Source organism: Trachemys scripta, chromosome 6 (assembly GCF_013100865.1).
Source record: "Trachemys scripta elegans isolate TJP31775 chromosome 6, CAS_Tse_1.0, whole genome shotgun sequence".
In the NCBI taxonomy this organism is placed as follows: Eukaryota; Metazoa; Chordata; order Testudines; family Emydidae; genus Trachemys; species Trachemys scripta.
The window spans coordinates 12,840,584-12,864,693 of NC_048303.1; the positions used below are offsets into that span (position 1 = coordinate 12,840,584).

Genomic DNA, 24,110 nt, shown 5'->3' on the forward strand with positions numbered 1-24,110 from the left:
TTCGTCAGTGAGGTTTGGCAACGTGAGAAATCCTGTAACCAATTTCATTTCCTGATAAATGAACGGTCCATAGGGGAAAGTCAGCCAGAGGGTTTCGGAACTGTCGAGTGCTCAGACATTACTGAAAGACTCCTTGAAGGAGCCAGACAGTCTATTGCTTATCACTGCTGAGCCAAATAGCACCATGCAAACATTGGAACTGCCAGATTCCATTTAGAACTCTTACTGAAGCACAACATGATAGTACTTCATCAACATGTGGTATCCCCTTAAAAAATGAAACGGCTATAGTACACCTCCTATATTATGCTTTAAGCCACTGAGCTGGAAACACGATTGTATAAAACACACACTAGTATATGGCTTTTAACTGTCTTTATTGTTTATACATTTTAAAGCCAAGCCCTAAAAGCAACTCTGTATTTAAAATGAGTTTAGATTTTTATTTTATTTATGTATTTTAAGTGGAGAAATATAAGTACAGAAAATAAATAATTCAAGTATGGATATATTTTGGCAAGAGAGAGAGACTAGGGAAAATTTTCAAAGAAATTGACCAGCTATGTTGCTTGCAAAGTTGAGTAATCTCTCGCATTTTGGAGTTTCTGGTTTTAATCTAAGTAAACCCTCTCAGAAGTGCTTTTCTTTTTTAAAGTTATCATAACTAGTATATGGGATCATTTTACAGCACAACATTAACAGTAAATATCAGATCTATCTGCAAAGTAACTCAAACTCTTCAACGTGCTAGGCAAGCTGTGGTATGTTTTTAGATATGACAGTACATTTAAAAAACATCTTTCAAAACAGAGCTAAGCTGAATGTTTGTTCACTTTTATATTATTACAAATGGATTCACAACTCAAACATTTTTACAGGAAATTCACGTAGCTTGACATGTAGAGATTTAACTTTTAAAAGTCCAAAGCCTGAGCTTGTAAAAAAAATATTGCCAGTCTGATGACCCCTGAAGGGAAGATAAAAGAAAAAAATAGCTCAAATAATAACTTCAGGCCTTCATTACAAAATACTGGCTAACTTTTCAAGTGGCTTGCAGGCTTAGATTAGCAGTGGAGTCTGCAGTTGATTAGCTACACCCTCACAAACAGATGTCACAGTAACAGGGAGAAAAATGCTATAGGTTTAGAGTTTACAAGGAAGAGCACAATTTCACTGATGAACAACAAAATATTAAAAAAGGAAACCAGGCAAGTCAGAGAAGTATTATATGCTTGCTCTTAGCCCAAATGTCAGAACTCATTTTCCCTGCATCTTCTATTGCTCTAGTAACCATAGGAGAAATTCTTCACTTCAAAGGAAAATTTTGCCCATCTGATTCATTTTGCACTTTGTCATGATATAATCCTGGATTAATTTGCTGGGATCTAAGGTATATTGTACTTGAGGTTCAAACTGAAGGGATGCTTCTGTGTTTGATAAACACAGGGTGGATACATTAAAAAAGGAAAGTTTTCCATGTTAAGTATTTACCATTTAAACCCTGGTTGTAAGCAAGGTGCATGAATACCAGAATGCACCTTGGAGAGAGCAGCATGGTTTAAGCTTAGAATACAGAGCTAGGACTCCAGGAGTCATAATCCCAGCTGACACTGACTCCCTTCTGTGGCCTTAGTCAAATAACTTAAATTCTCTGTACTTCAGATTCCCCATCTATAAAATGGGGAAGGTACTATTTACCGTACCTGGACACTAGGAGGATTAGTTATGCTTGCAACACATTCTGAAGATAGAAATGAGTATCTAAATGCTAAGTATTACTAATACCCTTTGGTTAAAGCAGTTAGTGCTATATACGTTACATATATGTGATCTCTCTCCTCCCCCTCCCCCCGTCCACACACAATTCAAGAATTAAGGTATTGAAAATAGGAAGTGTATTTTCTTCTCTCTTCAGCAAAAAAAACATAGCTCATTGGCTGTGGCATGAGAATGAAAGGCAATACTACAGGTTATGGTGTATTGTAAATTGGGTGACTTAACTGAAAACCTCTACTGAAGGACAGAAATTTATAAACAGCTTCTGAGATTACTAGCCAAAGCAAAATGAAGACATTTCAGCACTCTCTCATTGTAAGCATAATGCAATGCAAATGAGATGATTCCTTAGGCAGGTTCCATGGAGTATGTGATTTACCAGCAACTTCAACACTCAGGCACCCAACGGTTAGATTGGGAGAGAAAAGTGATAATATGGTACTCAAGACTCATCCACAGCTCCCTCATGCTGAGATTTCCTCATTAGCCATGCCACTAATTCCATCTTTTCCCACCCACTCAACATTACTTTGCTTCCATAACCCCTGCTATTCAGCTCCATTAGCTTGCAGAGCAGAAAAGTGAAATTGGCAACATGTTTGAAGCACTGGGGTCTCCTAAATTCCACTTTGCTGCTCCACTTACATACTCATAAGAAAAACATGTTGGCGTGCTATACGAGATATACCAGTCCTGTGACCCCAGACGCATGGCAAGGTGGACAGAGGTGTGGATTTAAAAGTGGATAATGGTAACTGAGGGAATAGCAAGTGTATAAGAGTAGTGATGTGACTGAATGACAAAGAAATATTTACTGATTCAATAGTTATCTGAGAGGGGATAAGGTCAAAGCAGAAGAGACACGAATCCAACAAGTGCTCTCTAATCAGCCTGTTGATCAGGGTGATGGATGCCCGCCTCTACTAAAGAACAAACACGATCGCTATGCAGCATCCTCAATCCCTGCTGATATGGGGAGTAAGACTCTGGTCACCTACATCTAGACGACAGCAATACAAACGACTATTACTAAGTTTGCTCCACAGGTGACACGGGATTAGAAAAGCAACATGTATATATGTTCATTGTGAAATAGTATGGTAAAATATTGCACCAGTGCCATTATTACAAAATAGTATCAGAGGGGTAGCCGTGTTAGTCTGAATCTGTAAAAAGCAACAGAGGGTCCTGTGGCACCTTTGAGACTAACAGAAGTACTGGGAGCATAAGTTTTCGTGGGTAAGAACCTCACTTCTTCAGATGCAAGAAGTGAGGTTCTTACCCATGAAAGCTTATGCTCCCAATACTTCTGTTAGTCTTAAAGGTGCCACAGGACCCTCTGTTGCTTATTACAAAATAGTGGTCATAATAAAAATGAACAACATATGCTTAAATAGCACCACTTATCTGAGTATCTTAAAACACTTTACAAAGAACAGGCCTCGATTTGTGAAGTAGGCAAGAATTAAACTTGTTTTACAAACAGGAAAACCAAGGGATTGATACTCAGAGTTTCACAATGAGCCAATGGAAGAGCCAAGTAAAGGAGACCTGAATCCCAGCCCTGCAGTCAATTCACCATACCATTTGGGGGCCTGATCTACTCCCACTGAAGACTCCTGTTAACTTTACTAGGAGTTGGAAAAGTCCTTGTTTCCTATTATTAAACTAGTAGTAATGGTTCATAACATTTAAAACTACAGGGCAAAATCCTGGCCCCACTGACTTAAATAGGGCCAGTAGTTCAACCATGAATCTTTAAAATGCTAAGGAATAGGAATGCACGTTTTAGGAGGGAAACAGAGCTGAAGTTCTCTGTTTACTCTTGATCTACAAAGAAAAAGTTTTATGGAGTGCTCTTTCCAAGTTGAAGGCATGATTATTATTTTCTGCTGGAAAACATTCTGGCTCGTTTACAGTGAGAATCTAATATTACATGGGAAAGAGTTTAAAGAGCAGAGACTCAAGAGCTTGCTAATGCATATTTTCCTACGCTGATGCTGTAGTGATGTTTATATTACTCTTTGATAGGGAGGTGTCAGAAAAGCATTACTATAGTTTTGACTTTGTGCCAGGAGTACAAGTAAACTAAAATTGCTGTTTCTTACTAGCCCTGGTTAGCAATGCCAATAAGTTGCTTTTTAATTCCTCCCCTCGGCACCCCACCTCCCATTTACTAGGTTACCCCACCACCACTAGTGGAAGAATCCACAGCAGGCCCTTGAAACAAATTTAAGCGAAAATCCTGTTTTAATTCCAGAAATGACTGACAGCTGCAATATAAAAGCAAACCTAAGTTGTTTGGGCTCTCAAGAGCAGCCACATTTTTGAAATGCATTTCCTAAAGCCACTTGAGGGTTATTTTTGCACATAAGCCTATAAAAATAATTTAATAAAAATGTATATTCTAGAATGTTCATATCCAGAAGACACCTGGGGAGAGGTGGACTGCACATCCCCTTTTCAAACAGTCTTGAAAGTAATGTATAAATATGGTATCAGTTACAACACTAACGAACTCTCTTTGGGAGTGCCACACAGAGGTTGTGGATGCCATGGTATACACTACTGCTGCTAGACCTGGCAATCTTTTGACAGATAACTTGACTGTAACTAGGACCTTATGTGCAAAAGTACTTTTCTTACACCACCAAAGTAAGCCAAATCTTGGAATGTGCAACATTTAAAATTCCATATATAGGTTTAGCGGAGCAATAATTGTACTGGGCATTTTCGTTGCTTTTTAGATTTAAAAATTCTAACACAAAACCAATCTTTTTTATATCAATATGCTTTACAAATGACTCGCTATATTAAGCAATCATTTTAAAAGTCTAGAGGTTCGGTAATATGAAGCTTCTCACTTATTGAATGCTTCAAACTTAACTACATTCCAAACAGTCACAGTATACATTTATTTCCCTTTCCTTAAAGCTTCCAACTTACGTGCATTCTTAAAACTTATATTGGAAACATGGCTTGGAAAACAGTTTTGTTACTATACCTCTACCCCGATATAATGCTGTCCACGGGAGCCAAAAAATCTTACCGCGTTATAGGTGAAACTGCGTTATATCGAACTTGCTTTGATCCGCCCGAGTGCGCAGCCCCGCCCCCCCAGAGCACTGCTTTACCACGTTATATCCGAATTCATGTTATATCGGGTTGCGTTATATTGGGGTAGAGGTGTAGTTGATCACTAAGTCATACCCCCTCATCTGCAGCATTTGCATTATATATATTGTATGTACATAGAAACAGGCCATATTTTTATCTCTTCAGAACCTGTTGAAATAAATTTTAGATGAAGGAAGTTTCAGCAATGGGTTTTTGAGAGCATCGTCACAACTGAGGTCAACCCATTTTTCAAATGACTGCGGATCTGAAAACTGCTGCTGAAGAGTTATTTTCGTGCACTTGCCATAGCGATGTTGATGTAGTGCCGCAGGCTATGTCTATACTTACAGCACCGAGTAGAGCACACACACTGCTCGCCTCCGAGCAGCATCACAGGGAAAGCCTCTAGCAGTGGGCAGGGCCGGCTCCAGGCACCAGCTTAACAAGCAGGTGCTTTGGGTGGCCAAGGGAGAGGGGTGGCACCTGCGGCAATTCGGGGGCAGCAGGTCCCTCACTCCCTCTAGGAGCGAAGGACCTGCTGCTGAACTGCCGCCGCTGATCGCGGCTTTCCCCCCCCCCCCAATTGCCGATTGTGATCGTGGCTTTTTTTTTTTTTGCTTGGGGCGGCAGAAATGCTGGAGCCGGCCCTGGCAGTGGGGAAAGGCTCTGATAGGCAGGCAGGAGGCAGCGGAAAAAGGCTCCAGCAGCTCGGTATGGCAGGGAAAGACTCCAGCAGCGGGGAGCTGACATAGCCATTCCCCGCTGCCTCCCCCCCGCCAGAGTCTTTCTCCACTGCCAGAGCCTTTCCCTGCAGCAGAGAAAGGTTCCAGCACAGGGGAGGCAGCAGGATACTACGCTGCTAAAAACAGCAGTGTAGATAGGGGAGGCACTGACTGGGCATGTAGAGAGCCTTGCAGGTTCAGGTGTGCCTTTACTCCGTTCACCTAAGCAGTGCCTCACCATTTACGCTGTTATTTATACCTGTGCTACGGTGCGGCAGCTGTGTTATCGTAGAACCCGTAGCGTAGACATGGCCTGAGGCACTCTCATTCCAAAATAGGAGTGTCCACACATGGAGTTAATCAAGCATAGCTATTCCGGAATAACTCCCCTTAAAAAGGCTACATCTACACTACAGGGGGGAGTCGATTTAAGATACGCAAATTCAGCTACGTGAATAGCATAGCTGAATTCGACGTATCGCAGCCGACTTACCCCGCTGTGAGGATGGCGGCAAAATCGACCTCTGCGGCTTCCTGTCGATGGCGCTTACTCCCACCTCCGCTGGTGGAGTAAGAGCGTCGATTCAGGGATCGATTGTCGCGTCCCAACGGGACGCGATAAATCGATCCCCGAGAGGTCAATTTCTACCCGCCGATTCAGGCGGGTAGTGTAGACCTAGCCTAACTAAACCAAGCCCTATAATTATAAACCAATTTAGTTAAACTCGTGTAAATCCCTGTGTGGACTCTTATTTCAGTTTAGGCTATGGCTACGCTACAGACCTTACAACAGCACAGCTGTACCACTACAGCTGCACCGCTGTCAGGTCTCCTGTGCAGCTGCTTTATGCTGACAGGAGAGAGCTCTCCCACTGGCATAATTAGACCATCCCCAACCAATGGTGGTAGCTATGTCAGTGGAGAGCGTCTCCTGCCGACATAGCGCTGTTTGCGCCGGTGCTTTTGTTGGTGAAATTTACATTGGTCAGGGATGTGGTTTTTTCACACCCCGACCGACAAAAGTGCTAGTGTAAACATAGCCTTAGTTTAAGACAACTAGGAACAGGTTTAAACTAAATGGAAATAAGCCACTATTAAATAAGAGTGTCCACACAAGGGTTTTCACCACTTTAACTAAGGCTATTTAGTTAAACCAGTGCAAGTTTGTGCGTAGACAAGCCCTTGGGCAGCATCTTCAATGGGGCCATCTACTGTCATAAGTCCTGTCATAACACTTCACATAATTGTTCCTGGAACACCTGACTGTCCCAAAGCATATTTGTTGAGGGACAGGCAGCACATTCTTCTCTGCCAAAAGCCTGTGAGAATATGACCTCTGGGTATGAATGTTTTCAAAAGGAACATGAATTATTATTCACTGCTTCTCCAACAGCTCAGAAGTGAGGAAGTGACATCTCTAGGGGTATGTCTACACTACAAGCGTCACAGTGGCAGCTTCTCTGCGGTAGCATAGGCACTTACTACAGCAACAGAAGGGATTTTTCTGTCACTGCAGTAAATCCACCCCCTTGAGAGATGGTGAGCTAAGATGACAGAAGAATTCTTCAGCCGACTTGGCTGTTTCTCCTACAATGGGGGTTAGGTTGACTCAACTATGTCACATGGGTGAGAGAACCTACGTTGTAGGTGCCGTTGTAGGCCTTAGTCTCTTTCACTATGAAACAATGACATTCAGCCCAATATCTGAGTTGCATTGCTTTGGTCTGTAGACATACACTAGAACCGTGCTTTCATTTTTATTCATGGTCCACGCAGCCCCCAATAAAATTTCATACTACGTATTGTTTTTAGCATCAGTTCTGGAGAGCCGCAAAAGCAGTTTGCCAAAAATACATCCTACATTCCTCATTCCAGTTTGATATTCCTTAGGTTAAGGGTTAACAGCAGCTGTGGGTTAGTAAAGGGAAGTTTGCATTACAGCTGCCTGCATAATGTCAGATCTAAGGATGTATTAGACACAGTCAGTTTCCAGTATTGTCAGATCCTTGACCTTTCAGAGCAGAAAAACATAAATATGGAGAAAAATCTGATGAATTTATTTTAGGAAGTCTTCTGTCTCCCTCACCCAGCACTATGCCCCAGAGTCCCTAGTCTCCATCATTAATCTGCCATTTTCTCCTTTGCAATGCCATGTGGCATTAATTTACATATTCCTATGCAGTGCCCAGCATCCATGGCAGCTGGGCACTATTACAACAATTAAAACAAACATAAAACAGTCACAGGCAGAGACAACCTGTTTAAATTAGTAAACCGTATGTCTGCAATGGCTTAATTAAAGGCCTGTGTAAACAAATGTGCCTTGCATTGTGCCCTGCAGCTCGCCGAAGTCTTGTTCTGGCACAGCACAGCAGCATGACCTCCAAGCACTGGGGGATCACTGGAGAATGTCCTGCTGCAAGGACTCCTACAATGAAACTCCATGAATTATCAGCAAGAGCAATCCAGCTGATCTTAATTGGTGTCATGGTTCACAGAGTGAGGGATGATCTCCCATATAGTTGCACCCTAGACCACCCATGTAAGGCTTTACAGACTGTAACCAACACCCTGAATTACATAAGAACGGCCATACTGGGTCAGACCAAAGGTCCATCTAGCTCAGTATCCTGTCTTCCGACAGTGGCCAATGCCAGGTGCCCCAGAGGGAATGAACAGAACAGGTAATCATCAAGTGATCTATCCGCTATTATCCATTCCGAGCTTCGGACAAACAGAGGCTAGGGACACCATCCCTGCCCATCCTGGCTAATAGCCATTGATGGACCTATCCTCCATGAATTTATCTAGTTCTTTTTTGAACCCTGTTATAGTCTTGGCCTTCACAACATCCTCTGGCAAAGAGCTCCACAGGTTGACTGTGCGTTGTATGAAGAAATACTTCCTTTGGTTTGTTTTAAACCTGCTGCCTATTAATTTCATGTGGTGACCCCTAGTTCTTGTGTTAGGAGGAGGAGTAAATAACACTTACTTATTTACTCTCTCCACACAAGTCATGATTTTATAGACCTCTATCATATACCCATCTTAGTCGCCTCTTTTCCAAGCTGAAAAGTCCCAGCCTTATTAATCTCTCCTCAGACGAAAGCCATTCCATACCCCTAATCATTTTTGTTGCCCTTTTCCAAACCCTTTCCAATTCCAATATATCTTTTTAGAGATGGGGTGACCACATCTGCATGAGGTAGTCAAGATGGGAGTACCATGGATTTATATAGAAACAATATGATATTTTCTTAATGATTCTCAACATTCTGTTTGCTTTTTTGACTGCCGCTGCACAGTGACTGGATGTTTTCAGAGAACTATCCACAATGACTCCAAGATCTCTTTCTTGAGTGGTAACAGCTAATTTAGACCCCATCATTTTATATGTATAGTTGGGATTATGTTTTCCAATGTGCATTACTTTGCGTTTATCAGCATTGAATTTCATCTGCCATTTTGACGCCCAGTCACCTAGCTTTGAGAGATCCTTGGATCTTGGATCCAAATGCAAATAGGTGGTTAATCCAGAGCATGGAGCACTGGTATAACGTACTCCTAGTGACCCAACGTACTCAGGACGCGGGTCTTTGCATTTTGAACCAGATGTACAATAAACACTGAAGAGCACATTGCAGTAATATAGAGGGAAGATAGCAAAGGCAAGCATAACTGTGGCAGTGTCTGCATTCAAACAGAGGGCCAAGCTGTCTAGCCAGCCTTAGGCTAGGTCTACACTACCCGCCTGAATCGGCGGGTAGAAATCGACCTCTCGGGGATCGATTTATCGCGTCCCGTTGGGACGCAACAATTGATCCCCGAATCGACGCTCTGACGCCACCAGCGGAGGTGGGAGTAAGCGCCGTCGACAGGAAGCCGCAGAGGTCGATTTTGCTGCCGTCCTCACAGCGGGGTAAGTCGGCTGCGATACGTCGAATTCAGCTACGCTATTCACGTAGCTGAATTTGCGTATCTTAAATCGACTCCCCCCTGTAGTGTAGATGTAGCCTATGACGAAAAAATGTTCTACAGGCCAAGGCCAGTATCTGAGAATCCCAGTGCAATGGCAGACTGAGGATGACTCTAATATCAAACTGCAGTTGCCAATATATGTCAATTATTTGCAAGTGACACCGATGTGGGGGTTGATTTCATACTGCACAAGATTTATGCACCCAGTATTTATTTGCTGAATGGCACTCCCCTCACTCTGCATGGGCTCAGGCAGTACCTGACTGTGAGCCTCATAAGGGGGCAAGGAAGTGAACAAAAGATGCCAACACCCTTCTGATCACCACAGAGGAGAGAACAGAACCCTTCCAGGCTTCTGAGAAGCCAGCAGCAGAACCAGCAAATTGCCTGCCCTCTGCATTGTAAATTCAGGAGCTTCCTCTTGCCAGCTTCTGGGAGGTCAAAGGCACTTTCCTCAGAGTATGTCTTCACTGTAGAGCTAACTTGAGTTATCTACATTCCAGTCACGCCTCTCAAGTGAGCTTAGCGCAAAGTGAGAGTAGCCACACTGTGAAAATGCACTTGAGTTGCTGCAGCCACACTAGCGCTACACTCATTTATGCGTGCTGCTAAAATTTCTGAGGGCACATGCCATGATTTTTAGGACTGCAGTAAGCTGAGCTGCTCTATGAATTCTTTCACATTCTTTGTGGGAGAACTTGTCTGTCCTTTCTGAGCACATGGGGGGACTTGTGGGAAAATATTGGAGAACTAGAGGCAGTTGAGTCATGCTAGCTTGTGTCAATGCTGCACTGGTTATGTTATTAGCAGACAAGTTGTGCTCACTCTAGCTTAAGTCTATACCCCCTTTCTTGGGCCAGCCAACTCAGTGAAAAGCACTACTGCACTCAAATTAAGGGGTTTTGTGCATGGACAAGAGTCAAGTTAGGGGCAACTCTTGTGCTATAACTTGAGATAACTTTGCAGTGCAGACAAGCCCTACAATTTAAAGGCCAGAAGACGGAGTCCTCCATTACCACCTTGGCCCAAAGCCATGGTTTATTTTAATTATATCGATTTCATTGTCAGTCTTCGGATGGACTAACTTTTGGGGTTGACAGTACTCCTGCAACCAGCTGGATGGTATGCCAAGGCTGCACAGCAGTTCTGGGACAGCTATTAGGCAGTACTCAGGAACAATCCTGTCTCCAATTTTCCATTCCCTCCCTATCCCCTGCTGTCTGGTGACTAAGGGCTTGCTTCCTATGTAACAAACAGGAGTTGAAGGACCTGGAACTGCTCAGCTAAGAGAGGAGCAAGCCTCAGAGGGTATGTTTACACAGGGATTTTGGAGCGAGCCTCCCAGCCCAGATTGATAGACTTGGCCTAGCAGGGCTCATGCTAGTTCCCTAAAAATAGCTGTATAGACGGTGCCTTGAAATTGAGGCATGGACTGGAGCTCGGACTCAGAAGCGACCTGGGCTGGGAGGTTCACTCCAAAATGACATACCCTGAGACGTGCCCTGAACACTCAAACCCTGGTTTTTTGTTCAGTCGGGGCCCAGGGATTGGATGGAAAAAGTTTTTTTTTTCCCTTTTACATTTTGTTGAGTGAATTTTATTGCTCATAAAACTAGAACAAGTTTTAATGACTGTTAAATGCTTGACTCATATCAAAGAGGCACAGTATAAGAGCATAACTGCTTCTGTCGAGCACAGTGAGAGATTATAAAGAAACAGAAAAAAGAAGCAAATACAAATCAACGCACAGTGGAAAAAAATCAGGCAGGGCGGAAATCCAACTTAAGCAAGTGTTTGTAAAAATAAAATGTTTTGAGTTTAAATGGCTTAGCCAGTGGGAAATTTCGTTCAAAAGCATGAAATGTGGTCTCTCAAGTATGTTCACTCCATGAACCCAAATGTCAGCTTCCAGTTAATATCTGGCATTCAGAACAAGTTTTCCCACTTATTGTAAAATAGCAGTTATCTGCTGGCTAACTCCCATTGAAAATCCTGAGATAAATCCCAGACTCCAGACACAGTCTCACTTCTCTCACGCTCCTAATCCTCAAACTACAGATAATTCACTGAAAGGAAGAAAAGACAACTTGTGAATTTAAAAGAGAGAGAGAGAGAGAGACACACACACACTAAGGCCAATTTTCACCTATCACCATGATCTTTAAATTGCCCTTAATAAGCTTCTGCAATAAAAAAGGGAGCCTGGATTGTGGGCTGCTTGTCTGCAAAGGAGACAGCTCTATCTATGAGCTGTGGTTTCCACCTCAGTCCCAGCTTATTAGCTTTATTTATCTTCTCTCTCAGGCTGAAAGAGAAATAACCAGCTCTCGATTTCAGCACCTGCCCTTTATCATTCTGTTTATGCAGGAGTCTTCTAAAAGGCTAATTACTCAGCATGGACTTTCCCTGACTTACACAGTATATGGCTAAAAGCACATGATTTAAATAATGTTAATTACACTATGTTTATCTTGAACAGCAGTGAGGTTGCTTCTTGTAAGGATACTAAGACACAGAGCTTTCAGTTCTTGGCATGTATTTGCCAAAAGATTCAAGGGATGCTTTTTCACATATTTACCTAAAAAGGTCAATTTAATTAGCAATCTGAGATTTGCGTTTGAGTTACAGGTATGTGTTCCTGTCAGTCACATGCCGCTTCCCAGTGTGAAAGTGACGAGGAATGGCATGGAGTGCAGTGAAACTCATAAGCACCATTGTGCAGATCAGGATCATGGCTGCAAGTGCTTTTTTTGGTTTACGTTTTTTCATATTTTAACCATGGCTCCAACAATATGCTCAAAATCTAAGTACTGGTAAATCTAATTCATCTGAAGTTATTTCTTCCACTAAACCCACAATAACTGAGTCAAGACCATCCACTATTTTAGATATTTTTCATATATATATATGAGAGAGAGAGAGAGAGAGAAATAAAACCCTGAATTGAGCTACCAGGATGTGCGTCTGCCTTGAGTCAGTGAGTGAAAGCACGGCTTCAGTCCTCACCCTTCCACCCCCATGGCCTGTTTACTGTTCATCAACCTCACTCAACATCGGGGATTACTGATGTTTGAGCACTCAGGATGAAACTCCCTATAGATAGAGCTAACCATGGCATGCAGTAACTATACCCAGAGAGTTATTCATGGTATTATAGGATTAAGGCACTCTCCTTTGTCTGGTAGTTGAAGCTCTGAGGTTCCTTTATAGCGCAGAGCTGCTGCACAAAAAGAGGGTAGATGCTCAAGCTGCCCTTCAGGCATCTACTCTAGCCTTGGGCTAGGAGTTTCCCAGATGAAAAAGTCAGGGGCTAGAGCAAGAAGAGCTATGCGGTGCCATGGACAGAGAGAGACAGAGGCACAAAACAGCTTCTTCTGAGGGACAGGGCTGAGGGGCCGTCCCTGAGGTTTCTGCAAGAGACACTTGCTTGGGCTACTGTTTTTTACCAGTCACTTGAGGAAATGGGGCTTGTGTACATTTTACAAACAAACCCACACATACACACTAAGGAAAACCTTGATTCTGCATCACCGATATCTGCTCCAGACAAGAAACTGACCTGCTCTGGTCCGCGCCGTTTCTTGCAGCCCCCATTGGCCTGGAGCGGCAAAGGGAGCAATGTGGGTGTCTGGAAAGCCAGAGAGGATGATGATGCAGTAGTAAAAATGGGAAATGACGAGGGCCTGGTTGAGAATTTTTACAGAGAGAAAAGACTCCATCTCTGAGACATTATGAGAAAACCCCACCCCGAGCGTGTTCTAATTTCTCCAAATCGTAGGCATCAAAATTCACTAGCAAATCACGAAAATACATTTTACACACACACACACACACACACACACACACACGCGCGCACACACACACAAATCTAAACATAAGCTTACAGTCCAAACTAATGAGGTATTTTAAATTAAAACACAAACATACTACAATCCATAATGCAGTACCATATGACCTGATCTCAAAAGAAAAATGACATTTTGACATAATTAATTGGAACACTACATTTGAATTGACTAAGTCTTTGCCAGCACTTACTCTTAGTCTGTCTTTGGGCAATGCAACAGCTCCTTGTTTGATAATTTCCAGAACTCTCTCCACTGACAGCTGGGCTCCAGCTTGCTCTAACCGTGAGCTGAAAAAGCCGATCACCTGAAATAGAAAGCGGTAACATATAAACAAGTGCAAGAAAAAGATAATTTTAACAGTTTACGAATGAAACAATCATTTTCTCTCCCTCCCTTGATCAGAATATCCTTAAACTGTTCTTTTCAAAGCACTCGTAATTACTTATGCCACCATCAAGAAATGTGCTGATTTATGACAAGTTAATAAAAATTATCAACATTCTTCAACAGTCAGTGTTGGTGGCTGATTAATTTAATACAGTTTATTTAGCAATGCAATTCAATTAATAGATTTACAATTTCTAGTGCCAGTATCAACATATGTTGACATTCTGTTCATATATATTATGTTACTAATGTGTACAATTAGAAAGTTTCCTAAACAACAGAAATCTGTGTAATGCCTGATTTATTTCTTCCACTGTTACATATACAAGAAAACTTCTGGGTAATATTTGACTGAAACAGGCTTATAATGAGTCAGGTTCTATTGAAACAAATTCACAACTACCTAACACTTCACAGTGGATGTCACATATCTAAAAAAGATTTCAAAACTAGACTGGAGAAAGCATTAGAAAAAGCACTGTTGGGAACAATCTTGCTTTGGCAGTCCAACCTCTAGTATAACACAGACCATAAAACGTTATCCAATGATTCCTACCTTAGGATCAATAACTTGTGGTTGAAGCAAAGCATCAATTTTAGAAAATGGGATAGATCAATGTTTCCATCACAGTTGAACCCAAGTATTCAGAGATGCCAGCTCTCATATTCGTATCTCGGTGCTAGCTTGAGATTTTGCTGCTCTTGGAAAATTGGGAAATGAGCACTCTTCCCAGACCCATACACTGAGAACAATCACTGAACAAACGACTGCCCTGGCTCTCTTCCTCTCCAGCTATAGCTGCCTGAGCCCCAAGGAGGGGGTGATTATTTGAGTTAAGGAAAAATAGAATAAATCCATCAACGTAACTAAACCAGAGGCAGAGAAATGAAGCGCCCAGGGAACATAGGGTTTGGGACTCAGTGTTAATAAAGGTGGAGTGTGGAGGGAAGGGATCCAAAATCCACACAAATCACCAACCATAGACAGGGGGCTGGCAGTATTGCCAACCCCAAGTGTCCAAATATCACAAGTCAGGTCCCCCCAAAAAGGGACTTTTTTTTAATCTCATGTGTGCACCTCTACATTTGGAGCCTTTAGGGTCCAACTTTTCAAGCTTTTCTCCACCATGATGGCCAGAAATGTACTTTTGTTTTCAAAAATGGAAACTGAGGTTTGCATGTAATCACATGACTCCAAGAACTGGAGATTTAAAAAAATCATGAAATATGGTGATAAAACTGGGAGAGTTGGTAACACAAGGCTGGGACTTCAGGGGCACCCAAACCACAGTGATTAAAACTAAACATGCACCCAAGTTCCCCACATGTCTACCCTGTTTGTTCCTTCCTGTTGCTGCTTCCCCAAGGCTCTGAACACCTCATGCATTCCACTGGCCAGGCCAGGCCAGGCCAGGTTCACACCATATTTTATTCTCTCTTCTCTGGTCCAGCTTGCCCCTGTCAGTCGGGGCTTCACCCCCATAATTCACCTTCAGGTTCCAGTAGAAGCAGGTGGTCCACCCCCAGTTCCTGATTTGGAACAACATGGAACAATAATTCCATCATCCTACATTTCTCTATCTCCTTTCATCCTCAAAGAACCTAAAGCACTTTGCAAATGACATTAGTTCATCTGGAAGATGGTGGCAACCATGAAGCACAGTACAGTGTACAAGAGTGCAGAGAGGAGAACTTCTGGCCAAGGAGACAAGATCCTGCCTGCAGTTCCACAAAAAAGGGGGATAATTCAGAACCCAATTCCCAGAGCACAACTGCACGTACTTAGTGGGCCTACAGAAATACCACAAGTCTGCATGCATAAGTGGGTAGTTGGATGTCTGACTATCTCCATATGCAAATACCCAAATCAGTGTACATATTCCATATGCAAATACGTCTGTGTACATGTTCCTGTTATGTGGGGATGCAGTCTAGATGGGTGAAACTGTGTGTGTCATCTTAGAAAAGCAGTAATTCCACATTATGCATCAGAGGGTACGTCTTCACTATCGATTTATCCGGGATATATATATATATCGATCCCCGAATGCGCTCACCGTCGACTCTGGAACTCCACCAGAGCGAGCGGCGGTAGCGCAGTTGACGGGGGAGCCGCGGCCATCGATCCCGCGCCGTCTGGACTCCAGGTAATTCGATCCAAGATACTTTGCGTAGCTGAAGTTGCGTATCTTGGATCAATTCCCCCCCCCCCGCCCCCAGTGTAGACCAGCGCTGAAGCTTTACAACTCTAGCACACTGAAGTAACCTTTGTTAATCATCTCCAAGTTAAAAAAAAAAAGTGTACTGTATTAAAAAATCTCAGTGGAGCTGCCTTTGTTCTGTTGAGCGAGACACACAGCTGGAGCCAGGAACCATTAACCTAATTATGCCTCACAACTGGGCTGCTGTTAGTAAAACAAAGACAGCTGATGGTTTGATTACTTTGGGATTCAAATTAGGCACTCCTTTACCCTGAGCCTATAAGCTCTGCCTCCTTTTAGAACATGTAGATTTGCCAGGTTTGCAGAGTAATCTTCTCTGGAAATTGCAAAGTACAAAACAAATTAAATACAAAAATATTATATTACAATCGCTATAGGGATCCTTTCACAAGAGAATTTAAGCAATGGTTTAAAGGGAAATAATACAGTTAAAAATGTGGTTTGAAAATGTCATTGTAAAGTTACAAAATCTGTTAACTTTTAGGCAGTCCCATCAAACCAACAGACATATCTTCTACACCACACATAAATATCTTGTCCTTAAGCAATGTGTTATGCAAAGGACATAAAATTATTATGTCTGAAATGTTCTGTCAAGCAAATAATGCTAACAGCTCATTGGCCAAAATGGGAGTTTAATTAAATATTGGGAAATACCCAAAAATACTGGGAGCATATGAACACTTGATAAAGTGGATATCAATACATTTAATCTTGGTATGTCTGGCCTAAATACAATAAAATGTTTTAATATCTGTAGTTTGTGGCTTCGCTGAACAAAAAAGTTACCTCATGCATCTAGTCAAGTTATATAAAATAGCTCCGCTCAAAATGATTTCTGTTGAAGGCATTGTGGGCAATCTTGGTACTGTGTGCACCATTTTGTGTAAAACACTGAGGAAAAGATACCAATCTATGGGTAAGTAATCTTGTATTTCATATAGCGGTGAGTGGGAGGAAAAGCTACTGCTTTGGTCAAATTTTACTTTTATCTTCTATATTGTGCTTTCAATGTATGTCAAGGCACACAGAGCTTTGGATGGGTATTCTTTGGGGTGGAGTTTAAGACTGAAATCTAAATAAATATCTATATTAAGATAAAAATATACAATTGTTTTGGTATTAGGACTTTATAATTATCGATTAGATGGCATAGTTGAGTAATACCATTTTTGACCCAAATATTAAAACCTCCCAAGTGAACCGTTGAGTTTACAAAAAAGAGATGCACTATATATAAGGCATAGTATCCAAAGTATTTCAAGCCACATAGCTCAAGTCTGGGTTGATGGCAGCTTCTCAGAGAAATGAATAGGTCTATCATGTGTTGAGGTGAATGCTTAAAAAAAGCAACAACAGTGGTATGGTATTGTTCAATATTCAACCAGTATGAAGAAAACCACGGAGAGACTAACACCACCTTTCTTCCTCCAAGCCACTTCTCTGCTGTAACACAAGGTAACTAATTTTATACACAAAAAGAAGAACAGGAGTACTTGTGGCACCTTAGAGACTAACAAATTTGTTAGTCTCTAAGGTGCCACAAGTACTCCTGTTCTTCTTTTTGCGGATACAGACTAACACGGCTGCTACTCTGAAACCTAATTTTATACAAAAACAACAAGGAGTCCGGTAGCATCTTAAAGAGTAACAGATTTATTTGGGCATAAGCTTTCGTGGATAAAAACCCCACTTCTTCATCTTTTACCCACGAAAGCTTATGCCCAAATAAATCTGTTAGTCTTTAAGGTGCCACAGGACTCCTTGTTGTTTTTGTGGATACAGACTAACACGGCTACCCCAGATATTTGATTTTATACAGTTTATTAGTCCAAACAAACTTGGAGATGTATTATGGCAAGATGTTCTGGGTGGTGGTTTAGTTTGGTTTTTTATTTGTTTTAAGGGAAAAAAAAGGAATATGCTCTTGGAAAATCAGATACAAATAATTCATTACAGACAGAAAAATCATTTTTAGAATTAAGAGTTATTCAATAAAAGCTAAGTACAGTAAAAGCTGTTTTATCCGGCACTTCACCAACTGGAAAGCTCTATAAACCGGCATTTCTGATCTTAATTGAAATTCCAGTTTATAGTCCAGTTGGTATGGGGCCAGCAGGGGGTTGGGGCGCAGCAGAGGGTGTGGAGCGTGGGCTCTGGGAGGGAGTGTGGGTGCGGGTGGGGGCTCAAGGCAGTGAGTTGGGGCATAGGAAGGGATGCAGGGTGCTGGATCGGGGGGGAGCTCACCTTGGGCAACTCCCCACAAGCAGGAACCTGTCTCAGCTGCTCCTAGGCGAAGGTGCGGCAGGCAGTTCTGCGTACTGCCCCCATCCCGCCCCGAGCACTAGCTCCGCAGCTCCCATTGGCTGGGATCCATGGCCAATGGAAGCTGCGGGGGTGGCGCCTGCAGGCAGAGGCAGTGTGCAGAGCCACTTGCTGTGCCTCCGCCAAGGAGCAGCCGGGACAGGTCGCCGCTGGCGGGGAGCTGTCCGAGGTGAGCGCCCCCCAGATCCAGCACCCCACATCCCCTCCCACATCCTACGCCCCCTCCTGCACCCAAACTCCCTCCCTCTTAGTTAACTGGCATTTTTCACTTACCGGTTCCCCCCCATTCCCTGAACATGCTGGATAAAACAGCTTTCACTGTATTTTACAGTGGTCAAGACCCTTAACTAGATCCCACTCCTAAATAACTATATTTAAATAAATCCTGAATATTAACTGAAACCTCAACTCAATCTCGTGCGAGGGTGACCAGACAGCAAATGTGAAAATTCGGGACGGGGGTGGGGAGTAATAGGAGCCTATATAAGAAAAAGACCCAAAAATCGGGACTGTTCCTATAAAATCGGGACATCTGGTCACCCTAATCTCGTGCTCACGTAAAAGAAGGCATGTGAAATTGAAAGTACTTCAGTTTTATCGTAGTTATTTTAAAACCTGAGGGTAAACACACAGTTTTACTACCTTTTGCAAGGAGGGTTTGAGGCCAAAAGAAGCACAGTTTCCATGTATTGAGGACTTTTATATTTCATAGTATTCATTTTGATATCTTGGAAGTGATTGTTCTCTCTAATCATTTGAGCAACTGGTCTGATGGAAACAGTAAGTAACTACAAAGATTACAAATGGGCAACCAAAGCTGGTCCCTCTGAATTATTTAAAGCCCTACAAATTCAAATATACAAGGATCCTGTCTACAGGAGGAAGACGACCCACGGTAAAAGGTTGCTACTCCAACCTAGCCCAACCTTTAAAAGGGATTGAATAATCTTTGGCGACCAGTGGTCAGGTTCCAAACTGCTTCCTTCCCCTATTACAGAAAGCACTTTTCTGTAATGGGTGTTCAAAGCAGTTTGGGCTGGTTGACAATAGTGCCCAGGGGTGACTCTAGCTTTTTTGCCGCCCCAAGCATGGCAGACAGGCTGCCTTCGGCGGCTTGCCTGCGAGAGGTCCGCCTGTCCCGCGGCTTTGGTGTACCTGCCGCCGAATTGCTGCCAAATCCGCGGGACCGGTGGACCTGCCGCAGGCATGCCGCCGAAGGCAACCTGACTGCCGCCCTTGCAGGGACCGGCACGCCGCCCCCCGTGGCTTGCCGCCCCAGGCATGCGCTTGGAGCACTGGTGCCTGGAGCCGCCACTGATGGTGCCTAAACAATTTTTGTCCCAAGTGGTCAATTTCCAGTAGAGCTGCACCTTTAGTTCCTCTTTGCATGTCACACAACTAGAATGCAAGTATAATTTATGATAAAGGTGTTTTGGTGTTTTTTAAGAAATGGCAGAGAATCCAACATGTCTAACATTTCGCCTGTCTGCTGAAGTCATTTGACATTTTGAAATAAAGAAATATTTATAAAATGTGTATTAAAAACCAAAGCTTCTAAAAACATATCTACTCATCTCTGCATTTCCTTAGCTTGGATTCTATTTCAGGTTAAGCTGAAGTGCTGTGAGCCTTTGCAGCACAGCACTGTTGTCTGCCTAACTAGCAATCTTACAACTTAACTTTCATAGATAAAAGCAACAGCAGGATTCATTGCTGCCTTCTCGGCCCACACTTTTCAAGGTTAACTCTGCGAAAGAGGAAAATAGCCTATAATAAATGCAAAAATCTTGACTTTTTTAAAATGGTGAAAACAGAAAGGTGCGTGTATATTCCGCGGTTTGCTGTTTTAGATTTGCAGCATGGGCCATCACAGTTTGAGTAACATGCCAAACCCACAAGCAAATCAAAAGAAGAAGGGGACAAAACAAACCTCTCATGAGGACAGACAATAAGCATCAGCACCTCACCTAAGCAGATTCCTTAGCAAGACATAGATCAATACATACAAGTAACACTTGGGTAGAGTATGGTGACTGCTGTTGGCCCCTACTGGCCTGCATCACAGGTGAAACAGACCCTCTGACTATCTCTTTAGCCCTAACAAAAGTGGCTTCAGGCATCAGCAATGAGAATTGTGCAAAAGGTTCAACATCAAACCCAAAGTAACCGTAAACACACCTGGCAGAACCTTAAAACTCAGAGTAGGTTCACTAAATAATCTGAGAACCTTCCTTGGGACTCTGGGACTATTTTCAAGTGATCTGGTCACGGAAAATTATTAAATATTGTAAGAATGCTACAGTACTGGGTAAGTTTTACAAACTCAAAACCAGGCAAATCATCATGAAAAATCTTTCATTGGAAATATTTCAACAGACTCTTGCAGTCAGCACGGCTGCAAATTTTCCAGCAGACATTTTTAGAAAATCATGGAAATGTAGTTAAAAAAACCCTAATTGAACAAAAGAAACCCCGCAAGCAATTTACAGTGCTCGGTACCGAAAATAACCTTTGCATTCCATTTTTAATGCGAAAGAGTGCTCATGAGCACTGTAAGTTCTGTAATAACAGGCCCAAAAATAAAAGCTGCCATATTAGAGCCAAGCCAAATCTCCTCATTTAGACGTCTCTGACTGGGGAGGGAGATGGGAGCCATGAGACACACTGGGGAATTAAAGTTCTCACTAGGAACTCTGCATCATCACACTGTTGCTGCTGAGCTCCTGCTCGCTATCAGCCTACCTATCATACAAGGATTTTAGCAGCTCCTAATGAAGTTTGTTCAACTACTTATCACATCCATCCAACTCTCACAGCAGCCGAGAAAGTAATGAAGTCAATGACTCTCCATGACATTCCTGGCACAGGTCCAGCCCTAGCAATTACCTGTTAGGAGCCTCTGCCAAACTCCTGGGACATATGAGGCTGTTTACCAAATTAGAGATCATTTGCGGAATAAAGACAGGTACGCAGTCTGCACTGCGGGGTTTCAGTAGTAAGCCGGAATAGAAATCATACCATTCCTCTGTGCTAGATAAGCCAGAGCAAGAATAGCCCATTTAGCTCGACAAGATACACAATATCCCAGTAAGATGACTTTCTAAAATTAAAAGTAAATTAATAGGAAATGGAAGGTATTTTGATTTCAGTCTATTGTTTACAGTGTTGAGTGTGCCCATATGTTCCCAGTTATACAGTGACGGTGATTACTAGTTTGTTTGTAAAAGATACAGAGAAGGGAAATGTAACTAATGTCCAATTTACACTGGAAAGTGTTTTATACTCTGGTTACCCTTAAACACTTGCCATAAATTTAGCGGTTACATCCGTATCTGCAATATTACCGCTAGGGAATAACTTGAATACTTTGAATACTGAGGTGAAGTTCTGAGTTATCGAAGGCAGCTGAGTCAGTTTTTAAGGGTGACCAATGTATGAAAAACTACAGATTTTTCACATTGGATAAATCATCAGCTACCTTCTGCACATGCCGCCTAACAGTTTAGGGTGGGAAAAATCCTACGTCCAGTGTAAAGGGAGAACGATTCCACTCTGTAAGCAGGATGTTGCTGATGACTCCTGATCCTGCCAGTTGTGCAAGGAATAGTGCTACTGCACAAAGGAGGTCTGCATAAGTGATGAGTGCAGCACCCCTTCTAACAGGAGTCCCCAGTGGCCCCTGGTGTGGAGAGCTACACACGTTTGCCATGTGGTAGGGGTCAGACGAGGTGGTGATGGGTGGAGTCGGCATTTGGCACCACAATCTCTGCAGAGTTAGACAAGCATGAGGAAGATGGCTCCCCACTGCCAAATATCCCTACACCTGGAAGCTTAGGGGCCATCATGTAGCCAGGGACCTGGCAGCTGCACCACAAGCACAAAGCCCCTGAATACAGGCAGCCCTGCTGGAGAAGAGGCATGTCTGAAGGCTGGCCAGCCTATGGTGTCCCTACCATAGCCAGTCAGAGAGACACCCCAGATGGAATCCCACGCTGCAGTGTTGCGGAGCCATCAGATCATCTGTGGCACCAACTTTCCATGGGGGGGCTGTTTCCTGCTGTATGGGTGAATCCCTGCACAAAGATGGGCTTTAGATTGCCACTCCATGGCGTGGTCGGCATCCTCCCACAGGACTCCATGCACTCTGCAGCACCCTGAGAACCATATACTGGCAGGATCAAGTCAACAGAGCAGAGAAGGGAAATGTAGTGACATGAGCACAGTTCTGGGAGTCAGGGACACTTGGGCTATGCCTTCTGTGGTCTTAGACAAATCCTTAACCTCATTGCCTCAGTGTTTCCATCTGTAAAGTGGGGGTAATACTCCTTACTACTCTCTTGAGGGTGTTGGGAGGACGTGTCCATATGCTTTAGCAACTGCAATCTAAAAAAGACTGATTCTGTTCTCCAGAGAATGGCAACTGTGCAGGCACTACTTCTGGATTGGGGGTGAAGAGAGGAGTCTATTGAGTCCAATCATTTATTCAGATGGGAAAGCTGACAGCTCTCACCACCTGCTAGCTGGTGACAGGTACATTTTAAAAATAAAATTTTTGACATCTTTGCTTTCCTAACAAAGAGGTTATTTAAAACTTCAAGACACTCCCTTGGAAGGCTTTAAATAGTTAGAAGGCTTCAGAACCTGCCTGGCATTATCCTATATCCTAACATTAAAGGGTTTTGTTTAAATGGTTACATGAGTAAACCCACATTTAACTGTTACATGGGGAAGAACGCCTTTGTCTTCCACAGAAGGCATAGCCTAGTGGGCATGGGCTTGTCAGGCAGCAAAGCCTGGGCTCTATTCCTGGTTCTGCCTCTGACTCACATGGTCACAGACAAGTCAAACCTCTTGATAAAATAAGTACAGAAGCTACCCACCTCACTGGGGAACTGTGAAGGTTAGTTACTTATTCAGTTAGTGTTTGTCTAGATGGAACATTGTTCCCCTTCCCACAACCTGCAAATGAAGTATTGTAGGTCACCTCTCCTAGCCAATCCTGCATCATTACATCACCTGAACACTGTAGCAGCGAAAGACCTTGGGGCATTTTGAGATCTGAACTCTCCCCCTCAAAAATCTTTGGCAGGCGGCAAAATGAGAACAGTGGGTGGAGGAGAAAGAACAGCAATTCAGCCACTTCAGATAAGGATGAAAATGGCTTTACTTCTGGATCTTTAGAAGCGTGTCAATCTCATCTGGTATTTTAAAGAAAGTAAACCAATAGACGACTCACAAACGAGCTTTTAGTAACATCACATGAAAAATTAGGTACTCACTGCAGCAAGAAATACAACATGCTGTAGAGCTTAAGGCTCCAGCAGCTTGAATCCATTGCTCAGAGTAGGACAAAATTACAGTAAAATCCTGATCATTAGGATCCTAATCTTGGAATCCATGCTGTGCATGTAGAATGCCTATTGAAGTCAAAGGGAGCTCCTGGAATTACTACGGGTATTTAAATGCAGTATTTGTAATGTCTCATATAACAAGAGCTGCTTTAACAATTTTAGTGCATCTCTTCTGATTAGCGACCTCAAATATCAAAGGAGCAACTAATAAGGAGCACCCGGCATGGATAGCAGCATTGCGCAATTAAGAGAGAAGTGGGAGAAGGAAAATATTTTGGTCCATAGCAATCTGTAATTATAAAGAGGTTTATTTAAAACGGAAGGGAAAAATGAAAACAAGTTTTGTTTTATATGCAAACACTCATGGTTTTTTTTCATGTACTT

At 42.8% G+C, this 24,110-nt stretch overlaps 1 protein-coding gene across 2 annotated transcripts in view; it reads right to left on the bottom strand.

The window, feature by feature from the left end:
• The window catches only part of DYM (dymeclin), a 333,130-nt gene that overhangs the window by 25,712 nt on the left and 283,308 nt on the right, over window positions 1–24,110 (bottom strand). For both annotated transcript variants that reach the window (XM_034773755.1, XM_034773754.1), the window contains exon 17: window positions 13,632–13,745. In XM_034773755.1, coding sequence (XP_034629646.1) covers window positions 13,632–13,745 — 114 coding nt within the window. The remainder of the gene's footprint in view (window positions 1–13,631; window positions 13,746–24,110) is intronic.